The sequence below is a fragment of the Ambystoma mexicanum genome, chromosome 1p (assembly GCF_040938575.1).
Source record: "Ambystoma mexicanum isolate Mex_15411 chromosome 1p, UKY_AmexF1_1, whole genome shotgun sequence".
NCBI classification, from domain to species: Eukaryota; Metazoa; Chordata; class Amphibia; order Caudata; family Ambystomatidae; genus Ambystoma; species Ambystoma mexicanum.
This window is the reverse complement of record NC_090921.1, coordinates 1,106,443,389-1,106,457,423: the sequence shown is the minus strand read 5'-3', so window position 1 is coordinate 1,106,457,423 and position 14,035 is coordinate 1,106,443,389. Positions and strand designations below refer to the sequence as shown.

General features: G+C 42.6%; 1 protein-coding gene across 7 annotated transcripts in view; it reads right to left on the bottom strand.

Moving 5' to 3' along the window:
* Positions 1-260: 260 nt before the first annotated feature.
* Positions 261-14,035, bottom strand: part of LOC138448702 (uncharacterized) — a 554,652-nt gene continuing 540,877 nt past the window's right edge. For all 7 annotated transcript variants that reach the window (XM_069604718.1, XM_069604712.1, XM_069604715.1 and 4 more), the window contains one exon: positions 261-1,675. In XM_069604718.1, coding sequence (XP_069460819.1) covers positions 1,404-1,675 — 272 coding nt within the window. In that variant the 3' untranslated portion in view covers positions 261-1,403. The remainder of the gene's footprint in view (positions 1,676-14,035) is intronic.

The window sequence follows — 14,035 nt, the reverse complement described above, 5'->3', positions numbered from 1 at the left end:
CGAGAGAGAAAGAGGGATGTATGGAGGGGATACAAAGAAAAACTAGACAGATGAAGTTATGCAGAGGATGTGCCTGAGAGAAAGTCAGACTAAGACGAAAGAGGACTCTGATAAAAACCTGCTTAAAATGTTACTTTTCATGAACACCACCACAATTATTTAGACATTTTGGTGCTGCGCGTTTAGAGAAAGTCTTGCTAAGTGGTTAGACATAATCTTGTTGAAACGCACATTGGAGAACAGCTATTGATACAATAAACCACATGGATGCCTTCTTTATTTGAAGATGGAAGCTATTGAAAAGGCAAGAGTATATTCCAACATTTTTTCTACAAAAATCTACATAATTAAACATGTGTTAAATTATCAGATCTAGCGGATTCACATGACAAACACATTTTTATGATGATCCACATTAAAGAGTGTTTGAAAACATGGACTCTTTTTAAATACTATTCTTCAGTCACCTACAGCTTCAGATTTATTGTAGCAGAAATACACAGAATGTCTATCTGCAACAAACTGTGATTAGGGTATATTTTGAAGATGTTCTACATCTCAATAGACCTATAAGTGGGCCAATAATTTCATGAAGCAAATATTTTGCTCGTTATAGCTGCAGTATTGCCCACACTCTGCCTTTTCAAGGGGCTTAAACTGCAATTGTCTGTGTTCTATATGTGAATGGCATTTTATACCTAGGCGAGCCAGCAGCCAATCAAAACCAATATGTAGTCTTAACACTAACTAGCTGACATTGGAACGTCAAGACTTGGGTTCTAATATCAGCTTCTTCACTGGTCTAAAACAGCTCAAGTGATTCTATGCAAATAACTATCTCCATATGCTTCACCATCTAAATATGTGTAGTTATAATGTAAATGTGTAAGAAAAACTGTACAATGTTTTATCTAGTACCCCTCTCCCCATCACATCCGTGTTTCAGTAATATGGTGTCAAGTGGACCACACAAAACATCCTTTTCTAACTACAGCATCACATGTTCAATGTAGGTATACTACAATAAGTGTACTAAATCAGGTGCTACGCTGCTCCTTGGAGCTAAGTCTGCACTATAAGAAATACCTAAAAAAATATATAAAACTGTTTTCTGACACACCCTAATCTCACTCAAAGTCAGTAGCTGAGAATGGTTTGTTTTTAAAATAAAGTGTGGCCACAGTAAAACGCTATTTAATCCATTTTAGCCAAGACCTATTAGGAAAAATAGATATTGCATATAGAAATTTTGCTTTGATCATTGGACTGATGATAGGGGCTGTCTAGACACACTGGCTAATGCCTTTTGTTTCGTATCCACAAGCCGCTGGAAGACATGGGCGATGGCTCAGCGACAATCTCAAGAACAAGGGCTTGGACATTAAATGACCTGGGATCCACCATTACAAGCCCGTTTTAACCATACACAGGTCCACTAATGCCATATTGCAAGTGACACGGAGGCAGTGGTTTGTGTACAGCCTGGATAGGCCATAGTCCTGAGACAAATTCTTCATGTAGTTTCCCAGCGTGTTCTTCCCCACAGGTGTGTTGCTGTACCAGGGACTTGAATTGGATGGGGTGGTCAACTTCGGCCTTTGCCAAAAAGCGCTGTGTCCAGGGTGCAGCTTCATTATATACTTCTCAAATGACAAAACCGGGCATTTAGGGTTTCCTGCAGAAAAAGAAGAGACACGTCATATTAGTTTGTTGATTCAAATAGCATGTAAATCATCTTCGTCCTACACATTTAAGGCCAGGTCTTCAGGTGGTACTAGGCTAGAATACAAGCTATTTCACGTGGACTAGGAAGACACAAGGGAAAAATAAAGGGGGTCTTCCCTCTCCTCACTCACACCCTCTGACAAGCCTAAGAATTTGTCAGTGATAAGAGATGGTTTCAGTCTTCCTCTCCCCCCTCGGCATGCTTCCTCTATTTGATGTCCCACCCTCCTCAAACAAAAATGAAAACATGTTTTTGGATCTCGACAAACATTTACTTTGGAAAGTTATAGAGCGCACACAGCAAAGATGCATGGGGGACATTAATCCAGATTTCTTGCACTCCGGAAGACAGGCAAGGTGGGACCCCAATCTATTCTGACTCTGAGGTCAACACTTAATTCAAGAAATGTTTAATATCATGAGGCTAGCTCAGATTCCAAGGGGTTTGGAGGGGGACTGACTCTGCGTCATCAATCTGCAGGATGCTAATACACAGAACCCAATGTTTGGCCTGCATCGTACATTTCTCAGATTTGCCACAAGCTGAGGTTGTTTCCAAGTGAAGGTGCTATAATTCGGCCTAAACTTAATGGCTGAGTTTTCACAAAGGTGATGCCTGTAGTGATGGGCTTTCTGCACCATGAAGGGATACACAATCATGTCCAGGAGGCTTAGCTCATTTGGTTAGCTTCTCCTCAAGGGACAGCTCACTCACTAAGCAGGACAATACATTGGTGTATTCCTTGGGGCTATAGTTCCAATGGAGGAAATCAGTCCTAGTCCCCATACATTGATGTACAATGGATCGCCCCGAGTGAGTGGCCTGCCAATTGAAGAGAATCTGCCAAAACAAGCCATAAGAACTCTCTCTGGCTTGAGGAGAGTGGAGTTTGTGTTAGGAATTAAGGTATGGCTCACTGCAAAAATGTATGCTGTACGTTTGCCCACTAAATGGACTGCTAGAACAAAACCGTGCAAAATGCAATTTGACACAGATAAGCACAGCCATAGCACAACTTGTTCATTCCTTATCATGGGTAGCTATGGCCCAATGAGAAGTGTAGTTATTCGTTCTTTAGTTTGATTTTTAGGTCTAGCTGTTGAGATCTATAACTTTCTACCAGAGCTTTTGAAGATAGAGTCCCTGGTGCCAATCAGCTCTTCTGTGATGCAGAACGAGTGCATCACGGTGAACTGTTATTGTGCAGCCATTTTGTTCTAGCCCGTGGAACTGTCTAAAGTTGGGAGAGTTCTATTGAATGATGCTTTTAAGGGCATGTTTGGTTTCCATGCTGCACAGTGCATTGAGGAGTTTTACACTTTTGTGCTGCGCCAAAGCATAGCTATGGATTCAGTGCTTTGCACTATTATCGGCTTGATCAATAGCCATCAGTTCCGTGGGAAAGGTAGTCATGCTTTTTCTTCCACCCCTTCCCATATCCCCTCCTTGGCGGAGGGGAGGTGATCGCAATGAAAACAAAAAACAGCTATACGACTTTCATCTTTTTTTTTTTTTAATACACACTTATTTTTCTCAATTGAAAACTTTAGTTCTGTGTAAAAGAGAAGTTGGGAAATGGGACACTGATATTTCAGAGCATTATACTGTAGTGTATAATTTCGAAATGGCAGCTACAATGAAGCAGGATTAAGGCTGCAATATATGCCTACCAGAAAGGTTCACAGCATAGCCTCAGAACAGCAGTGACTAGACACTTATATGTATCATTGGAACAAGTAAAAACTGCAAATCGGGGATATACATGCATGATAACAAGCATATAGTTGCCTTTGTCATCCGTAGTGAAGCAGCATATTGCTTAACGTTCCTCACATTACGGGGCCAACTGCAAGCAGCCTGTCACTACTGCAGGCACAGCAAAGCTCCCGATGCCTTACTTCAGGGGATGCCTATGGTAGGATACGGCAACACCTAATGGGAATAGGAGGGCTCCCTGTGTCACTGATGTACAGACAGCTAGATACTGTGTGTTTACGCTGGCCCAGCATGCCCTAGGCTCTCACTATGCTCCATTGAAAGGCTGAGCACACATGTCATACTCATAGGGTAGCCACTAACCAGATAATATAACGTGCAAACCAGTCTTAGACTTGTAACTTCATCACCATTTCAGTCCTAGGATTTAATGTACATGTCGACCCTAAATACTCATGATCACTATATGCATTGCCTCTGCTTGTTTTAAAACCCTTATGCTTCCAAAAGTCTCAATACACCTGGATAAAAATGAGGGTGCGCCTTCTTTTTGTTCTCTGAACGATCAACACAGGATTTGCATGTAGTATACACGAGCTGTTGTGCAGGTTTGTCGGGATACTTCAAAAATAGCACACTCTTTTAAAATTGAGTTAGACCAGCATTACATCAGACTCATTTTATGTTTTATTTATTTATTGTCTTATTTGGTTTCCTCTTTGAAAACCTTTAGCCCATACAAAAATATAAATATCCATACATCCGTTTCCAAAGAATTAAGTAAACTTCATAAATACAAAAGAAAAGAAAAACTAAAAGGAATTAGATTAGAAAAAATGAAAAACAGCAGAAATAAATAAATGATTATAAAATGTACTGGCAACATAAAACCACAAAATAAAATATAGATCTTCCTTTCAACATTCCTTCAAAATCGTCCCCGTCAGCAGCACTCTTCCAAATTGCAGTTCTATTCTACACTTTCTAAATTCGTGAAGATCATTAGCAATAATCTTATCAGGGCAATTACTATTGTCGATTTCTCTCCTTCAACCGAAATAGTCCACCAAAGCATTTCTGAGGAAGCCCCATATTTAGTAATGGTGTCTGCCATAGTAGTAGATATTTCTGTTTTCAGTAGCAAACAATTCATAACTAAATGTTTTATTGGAGGAATGGAAAATTGTTCTTTGCACAGATACAGATAGAATTTGATTCAGCACCCTGGATGGAAGATCTCGGAAATCTTGGGCCACATATGTTTAGTCGGAATCTCAAGTATTGCTGACGCAGGAACCAGTTAGGAAAGATTTGGAGGTATCATGGTGGATTGTTAAGTTTTCTCAGAGTAGACCAGAATTCATCTCCATTTTTATATCCAAGTATGTCCTCCATGGTATCGATCGAGTCTTTATGATAGAGCTTCCTCTTATAGTGGTTAGGGTTTTGGAACAATGACTGTTCGGATTCATTTAGATCTTCTATTTTCTGACAGATTAACCTCCACTCTTTTAGGATTGTTTCTTTGGGATCTATCATAGCCTTTTTTAGGATTTTGAAGCCCCTTTGGGATTGTCATCCAGACATTTTCTATAGAAGCAGATTGAATTCCATTTAGCAATAGATTTTAAAGAGGTCAACGCCAGTTCTCGTCTGACGATCTGAATTGGAATACTTTTTGGTAGTCCCAATACAGTCTTCCAGAAGATGCACTCCAGAAGTGGCCAGATATCTTCAGGTAACATAAGCGAGGTTTCAGCTCTATACGTCAAGATAGGCACCACTTTGGCTCTATAGAATGAAATTAATGGCAATAATGAGAAGTTGCAGAACTTTTTTAGTAGAATTTTCCCTTGCGCTGCAAGGTTTGTAGCTTTTTTACGCAGTGCAGCTATGCGGAGTAGTTTGCTTCTACTGGTGTGGATGTTTACTCCCAAGTATATGAGCTCTTTTACCAGTTTAATTGATTCGCCCTTAGAGAACCAAGCAAAGGTTTTGGCTCTCCTGCCTAGATCGTCATCGCCAAACACCATTACCCTAGATTCTGCTGGGTTTATTATTAAGTAATTTGCTTAGAGATATTTTTCCAAAGTAGAAATTTGACATTGTAATCCAATAGGTGTTTGGTTGATGATCACGATATTGTCAGCGTATAAGAGTCTGCCCACCTCAGTGTTAGCTATCCTTGGTGGAAAAAAGCATACCTCCTCAAATGAGTCATTGATATCTGATAGAAATAGAATGAAGAGCCCCGGGGCAAGTGGGCATCCTTGCTTTAATCCCACATTAGTGTGTATGGCATCTGTAAGGTTCCCCTCCTGATCCAATTTCACACGGATAGATGTTCCCTGGTGCAAATCTTTAAGATGGTCCAGGAGAAAGCTCAGGCATCGCCAGTTCTGCAGCTTACCCCAAAGTTTCTCCCTATGTATAGAATCGAAAGCTTTCGAGAGATCAATAAAGGCCATGTAGATCTTACATCTCTTGTTCATTAAAGCTTCAGCTTTCAATAAGTTGAATACTGCAACCAGTTCCGATGCCCTTTACGAACCCTGATTGCCAAGGATCTTGTAGCTCTTGATCCCAACTCCATCTGGCTAACTCTTTGAATAATAGATCCGAAGATTTTACCAGGTATATGCAGGAGCGCAATCGGGCGGTAGTTGTCTGGGTCTGATCACAGCCCTTTTTTGAAAATTGGGACAACTACCGCCGATTTCCACGTGTCCGGGATCTTAGCGACCTGTATTATGCCCTTAAATAGATGATGAAAAAATTAGCCCAAAGCTCCGGATATCGTTTCATGAGAACGTTTGTTAGTCCGTCCAGGCCATGGGCTCTTGAATTTCTGAAGTTCTTAATGATGGATTTGATTGTTGAGGTCTTTCTGTCCAATGAATATTCAAAGTGGGCTTCCATTATATCTGGGTTTATTCTGAGATCTGGAGGTTGAACCTGCTCCACTTCTTCATAGATTTGCATTTTTTGATTGTGTAATTGTCAGGTCTTTTCCGAGATAGGATTGGACAAGAGAGCATCTTGTGGAGCATCTAGTACGTTTATGATATACCATATTTCAGCTGTATTCTTGGTCTTGATGTGATTTAACATTCTTTGAGCGTCTTGATTCAAGATTGATTTTTTGTTGGAGCTTCAGCCAGTTACAATATTTTTGTTTTAGCTTGCGGATTTTGTGAGGACCCTTCCACAAGCTTGAGGTTCTTCAATTCGGTAATTGCTTTCCTAGGTGTTCTCTTTTTTAGGACAATCTGATGGTCAAAAGCATGTCTATCGGTCATTTTCGGTCTTGCCTTCGGCCCACTTTGGTTTTGTGCAAAGTGTTGTAATAGTGGGGCCATAGTTTATGCGTTTATTACCCCTTCACAGGTTATTTGCAAAATCGCTCATCAAGTTCGTTGTTAAAGGGTCAATGTTTTTTGCTTGGATGGATAGTCTATTCCGTGATGGATTTATAGCTGTTTTACAGTCATACCGTGGCATCAGATCAGCAATGTTGTTTTAACAGACCAGTTTTAGCTGGTTGTGATCGCTATTATCAGCAGCCATAACTTCAAGGGTTTTTAGGATCCTACTCATATTGGAGGAGACGCATATATAATGCAATGTTTTTGTAGTTGCTGCACCCCTCCAGGTTGCTTGACCCGGAGAATCCCCCTTTCTCATGCCGTTCAGTATAAGGCAGTCTCTGGACTGCAACATCATCCTCCAGCTCAATCCCCTCTTTTCTTTGTTATCGCTGTTGAGTGAGTCAGCAAGTATAGGCTTATTGGTCGGATCCAAACAGGTGCAATTTAGATCGCCTACTATCAAAATCAAGGGATCATTCCATTTTAATCTCACCTTGTCAATTTGGTCTGCAATGTCATCTCCAAAAGTTTAGTTTCTTGGATCAGCAGGGTTCCAATACAAGTTCAAAAGAATCAGCATTCTCGCTTCAGTTGTAGGAGAAGATGGGAGTTGTATTTCAACCACTTGTATGAACGGCGTAGGATTAGTGGTATCCATTAGCGTCCAGCCCAGATAATTTTTTACAGCCACCAGCTGGCCACTACTTGGTCTGACAGCTTTTTATAGGCCGGGTTTAACAGCACCCAGTATCCTTCCATCAGGGGTGGATCCACCAACCAAACCTCTTGGAGACATTTTACATCCGTTTTTGGAAGTTGGGTTACGTTCAAACAAAACAGGTGTGAAAATCTCCTTGTGTTCCAACTTACAATAGACCATTCCTGTTCATGAGACAGTATGGCATTATTGTTTCGGTAATTTATCTGCCAGAAGTCGGACTAACCATCTCCAATTGGATTCGTCCCCCTAGCTTGGAGTTTTGGAGTTGATGCTTTTAATTGCTTGCCGATCTCTTTGTGATTTCTCTTTTTGTCGGTAAGACTGCCCCTTATTCGTTTCACCCACTCTTTCTTTCTGTAATTTGTGTATTGATGAATTTGTCGATTGGCACTCCTTCACATCAAAGCCAAGTGGTCTCAAATGATGGGCTTCTTTAAGCAGAAGATGTTTGATCAATTTTGAGGTTAGAAGAACCACCCCTTTGTCAGTGCATCTATCTTCCGGAAACTCAATCAGTGGCAAATCTTTTGATGTCACAAGTTCAAGATTTGGAACATGATGTAAGAGACTCACAACGCTGGCTCTGTTTAGTACCAATCCATCTTAAACAAAACATATTCTCTCAATTGAAATCTTCAGTCTGTCATCAAACATTCCTGCTCCCGCTATCAATCGAGCCTCTTCCACCCGAACAGAGGCTGGGATTTGTTGTTGCGTTTTACATTTGGATTGGCAGATTAGGTTTTACTTTAGACTGGGACTCTACATCTTGCCAGTTTACAGTTTTCTCTGCCTTGTTAGTGCAGGGAGGCGTTTCTTTCCCGAGAGGTGCAAACAGGCCTGTTGGACCACCGCGTTTCCTTTTTAGGTCTTCATGCACCCAAGTTTCACTAGGCGATTTAATAAGGGGCTGTTGCATGTATTGTTTTCGCAAGGTCTTTATAAACTCTTGGATTTGTAGGTTGATTACATCCTCTGCCGCCGGGGATAGAGGTGCTTTTGTTGGAAACTGATCTGATTCAGTTTGATGTTGTCCTCTTTGTGCTGCTTCCTTATTTGGGAACTTTAAGTTTACTTTGTCCAATAGTATCTCATCGCCATAATCGGAGAATTCTGATTCCGACTCTTCAGACACTGAAGACTCGTCTGCGGATTCATGATCCTCCTGTAAATTGGTTTCTTCTTGTTTGTCGCCTTGTTTAACCCCGTTTTCGTTTTCATCACAAGAAACAATTGTGGCGATGATGTTAGCTACTGCTGGATTTTTTGGTTTCTCCGTTGGGGCCCGCTGAACTGCGGCATGGATAGATTTTTTTACAAATAGGCGACTGATTCGATTTAGTTTTAGAAGGCTAAGCTTGGTTTTTCGGTTTCTTTGCAGGTCTTGATTTATCACTATTCCCAGTAGATTAAGCTAGTCCTTTTTTAGTTTTGGTTTAAGGTTCGTCTGTACAGCCTGGCTTTTTGGTTAGGTCTGACTTTTTTAGAAACATCTGGCACACTTTAGGGTCCTTAGCTACTGAGGCTGTTAAATGAGATTCAGCTGGCAGAGAGCAAGCAATTGCCTTTTCGTGGACCTCAGTGTCTATTTCTAGGGAAGGCACTTTGTCTCGTTAATGACAAATGAAGTCCCAACCTCTATTCTCCTCTCTGATGTATGTCTCGCGGTGGACTTGCTTGCTAACAGTTTGCAGGGTAAATAATCCCTCACTTCTGGCACATCAGTGGGGGAGTCGAAAGGATTAACGGCTCAGTCTCCCTCTAAAGATGGATTAATAGCGCTCACTGAGAGGCGTGACAGAAGTCTTTGTTTTTTCTTTTATGATTGGGTCTAAAATATCATGAAGTTCAGCTACACCCGCACTACTGTTCTTGTTTTTTTCAATCGCCGTAACAAAGCCTTCAATAAAGATCATTTTGGAGTGCACCATGGCCAGCATGGTTGATTGGTCTTTAATTGTCTCTTGCATTGATTCATGTAGTTTCATAAACGGAGCTAAGACATTCGTTAGCGTCGAAACAATAACAGTCATTATTTTCCCCGGTAGTTTGCTCTTTGTTTCCTGCCTCAGTCTGGGTTTCTGAAGACTTGAGGACTGTTTTTTTCTTGTCACTTGTTAGCTTGCTTGCTTGCTTTAATGATTTCCAAACCAGTCAGTATAGTTTGCATACTTTGCTCGCTGAAGTCACTCCAAACAAATGATTTCTGTGGCGGTTAGTAGGCCCCCTTGCCTTTTGGGGTTCTTGTGCTTTGTCATTTTCCAGCTCCATATTCAAAGATTTTTCCAACAGAACCTGGTCAGGAATATCGAAATCATTGGTGGCGTATTCCGAAGGTGGTTTCTCTGGGCCCTCCTTGCTGTTGTTTGCCCCTAATGCGAAGGAAAAGTGATGTCCTCTGGTTCGATCATCTAGGGCCAAGCTAAAAGGTTTCCAGGTATTATGGCCATGTACCAGAGAGATACCTTTCAAGTTATTTTGCCTTGTTTCTTTTTCATTATTGGGATTAACGACCCAGAGATCTCACCTTGATTTCTTCCATTTTCATTAACTGCATGGAATGTGGAGTCCTCTCCTGTCAAATTTCCCAAAGATCCCGGTTTGTGCATTCCTCCATTTTTAAAGAGGAGTTCAGTATCCATTTCTGCTTTTCTTTTAGCTGTGCATTTTACTTTGTTGCTTGTAGCAACATATTTCACTGTAGGTAAGCCCTTATGAGAAATAGGGATCTTGGGGTCTTGAGTATTTCTTTCATGCTCAGTCGGTCTGGTATCATGGTTTGGTGTAACTTGCTGTTATTTTCCGTTTTGTTCATAATCAAGGTGTTTTGTTGCGTCATCCTGTTGTACTGCGTTAGGCAGCTTGACGGTTGGTTACAATATACGGGTAGGATCATCGGCAGATATATCCACACTTTGCTCGCTACCTACGGGGGGCTAAGGTGTTCAAAATGGCTCCTCGTCGCTGCGCTTACTTCTAGGTCGATAGTAAATGGGCAAGGTGTTCCTTCAGGTAACGAGGCGGCCTCGTGGTTGATACTTTGTGAGAGCTGAAATTCTGGGTTAGGCTGGGATGGGGCACTCCCCTCCTTAGTCATCACTGGGTCACGAAATTTAGTGTCAAGTTGCAAGTCAGGGTGGGCAAGGACAAGGCCCCCCACTAATTCTGGGCTCAGTGCCTCGATAAACAATCAATCTGTAAAAACTGAGCCCTCCTCCCCCAGAGAAGTGCACATTTACCGTTTCTTGTAGGATCAATGGTGGGTACTCTGCTCCATTCCTTCCAAACACCGCACACCAGACACTCTGAAAACACTCTGCTACGCTACGCTCAGGGGGCAGGTTTTGTAGCCAGAGCAAGCGTGGCTGGAGGTGTGTCTTGGTGAACCTGGTTGCTGTGGATGGGAATTGTAGTTTCTGTAGTCAGCAGCACGAGAATAACAGCATTTTCCCAATGAAAGATGCAAGTTTAGCGAAACAGCATTAGTCCAATGGTACAGAATCCAAAGGGGCACAGTCCTTGCAGCACACCAGACACTCTACAAACACACTGCTACGCTACGCACAGGGGGCAGGTTTTGTAGCCAGAGCGAGCGTAGCTAGAGGTGTGTCTCGGTGAACCTGGTTGTTGTGGATGGGAATAGTAAGAAACACCTGCAGATTAGGGTACTGAAAAATGATAATGTACAGGTGGCATCCTCAAAACCTATGGGGAAAATCATAGATAAATCCCAATCCCAGCTACACAGTTTTTTTCCCTGAGTATGGAAAGTAAAAAGGCGGCAGTCTTGACCCAGCAAGACGGCTATGGCCCAAATCCTATAACAAAGGAAAAAGGCATGCCATTACCTGTCACAATCAGTGAGGAAGACACAAATGGTCCTGCCTTACAAGATGTCGCTCACCCTGTTGCACAAAAACAAGTGGTGAGTGTTGCAAACGAAATGGATTTGCAGATAAGTTGCAATTTGGTGAGTAAAGACTCCCATGGTATTGAGAGAGTAGCCTCCTTGAAGGGGAATCCAATACCAATGCATATTGAACTGATAGCTTACACAGAGATTCCTAAAGAGATGAAACAAATACTTGGATGGATCAGCGAGCCTGACATCAATGGAACAGTTCGACCCAACAGGTCTTTTTTGATGAACGCTTTCTATCAAATCCCTTTGCTACGAAATCTGGCTTCCAAGGAGATTGAATGGGTAAAACTCGCACCCCACAATAACCAGAGAGTGCTGTGTAAAGTTCAGTCTCAAATAATTACAAAACTAATTCTGGACTTTAAGGAAGATTTTAAGTCCTTGGACCTCTCTCCGATTCTGTTTGAGAACATGGAGTGCATGGGCGTTTCTAGACTTTGCTCCATCAGTGCCTAAGGACAGAGTGACTGGAGATTCTGCATTGGTACCCGACAAGCCTTATAATAAGGAATTATTACAGCAACTGGCCTTGCTGACTCAGGCTTTAAGTGGCCTATCGTGGTTGGAGCCTTTGATTAAAGTGGCAGCCTCTCTGAAAGTAGAATCCGAAAATTCATAACCATCGAGTATTGTTCTTGCATCCTGGAATTGTTGTGGCGTAAGAAACCTTAAGACATGGCATGAACGGGTTGGGGCTTGCCAGGCTCCTGAAATTTTATTACTGCAAGAAACAATGTGTCTGCACGAAATTGTGCTAGATGGCTAGGTATCTTATAGCGGCCACGCTCGGCATCAACAGCTACGCCGCCCTAGCGGTGGCATTGCTATCATAATTAAAAATAGCTTGAAAACTATGGCACAGATAGTGGATAAATCTGACTCCTTTTTACTACTAGAAATGAGTGTGACAGGCAGCCTTTTACCCTCACTTCTTTTGCTTTCAATCTATTGGAATCCAAGTGTTGATTCCTTGGAATCCACAATAATGCACCTAAACTACAGCTTGGCCAATGCCTCGTTGGCCTTTCCAAGGCATGACATTTTGATTGGTGGAGACCTCAATTCATGCCTGGACTTGGATGGAATCAAGCTGCTGCCTTGCAACATATCTCCTTATGCAAGTCAGTTTCGTAACAGAGGGAAGATATGGGTTGAGTTCGTCGAAGCATGGCGTATTTACCCAATTTCCCCTCACGACCAACAGTCCCACGGTTTCTTGGCAGCGTGGCAATTCCACTTCACTAATTGACTATGTTCTTGCATCTATGGCATGCTCTGGACTGATCAACCCCATCTTAATTTTGAAGGTGGGCTTGGGTGACCATAGTTTGTTGAGCATGAAGCTTCCCATTATGGCCAATTTGTACAAATTCGCGCTGTTAGGGAGAATTCTCTTTAGGCTGAATTTCCTAACCTAGTGAGTCCCCCAGCAACTTTGCTGGATTTCAGGAGTTTGTTTTTTCCTCCTGCCAAGAGTGAGACTCTTTTTCTCCCACTCTTGGACATGATTTATGGTGTTCCTTTGACTGGTAATGTGTTTTTTGGGCTATGGGGTCCTTTACTCCATAGGGTCTCATGTGTTTTTACTATGTGTGTTACACAGCACCCTCCGTGCAGTAACACAGGGGTGTCATAGTGACACCCCACCATAGACTCCATACCCTGGGACTGACTACTGTCTCCCAGGGCATGTAAAGTCACTATTGGCTTTACTAGTCCCAAATTATTAACAGAAACCAGTACAAACCATCATATTGTGGACATACTGGTCGGGGCAATTCGATTGCCCCGGGGTCTGTTAGTCGAGGGGGCACGTCTCCGTCCCCCCTGATCGAGTTTTGGCTGGCGGCAGTGGAAACTACTTTTTATATTCGACCGCAAATATTTTCCTATGGGATTTTCCCATTGTTCGAGGCTACCAACTTTAATTATTTAATTCTCATAGCCTCGAACATACCAGCGGTTTATTTAATTATTAATTCGCCGGTTGGTATTTTTTGCCAGGACTCGATTCAAAAATGGCGTTTGTGTTCTCTTCTGTGACTCCAACCCAAGTCGAGCCCTTTGTTCCACTTTTTGGCGGGCTTCTCCACAGAAGCCTCCAAAAGTGGTGCCACTCTGTCTGAGTACCACAGGAGGTGGGGGAGGGGGTTTAGGCACCCTGGACTGAGTTACCTTGGTAACTCAAGTCGCTCTCTTGTGTGATTGGCCCAAGTGGTGAGCCGGCCGGCTCACCACTTAACATGTTTGATAGACAGCTAGGCTGAGTGAATGGGGGTATGCTGCATAAAAGAAGGGCTTTGGGGACTGGAACTTCAGAAGTCGCCACAGGACCTGAGAATCCGACGAGGGAGAAGCTGAGCCGATCTACCACGACGACACCACCGGTGGAGCCCTGCGGAACCGACTCACCACTTCCCGACGACAGCAAAGATCTCCCGGCTGGAGAGGCTTCTTCCCCTGACTGGTGGGCACAACCAGTTTTACCTTCTTTCTTCGCACCCCAGACCGGTTTGTGGTCGAACTGCCCGTACCAAGCACCCCGACGGCCGGATAGCCACTCACCACTGAACCGCAAATCA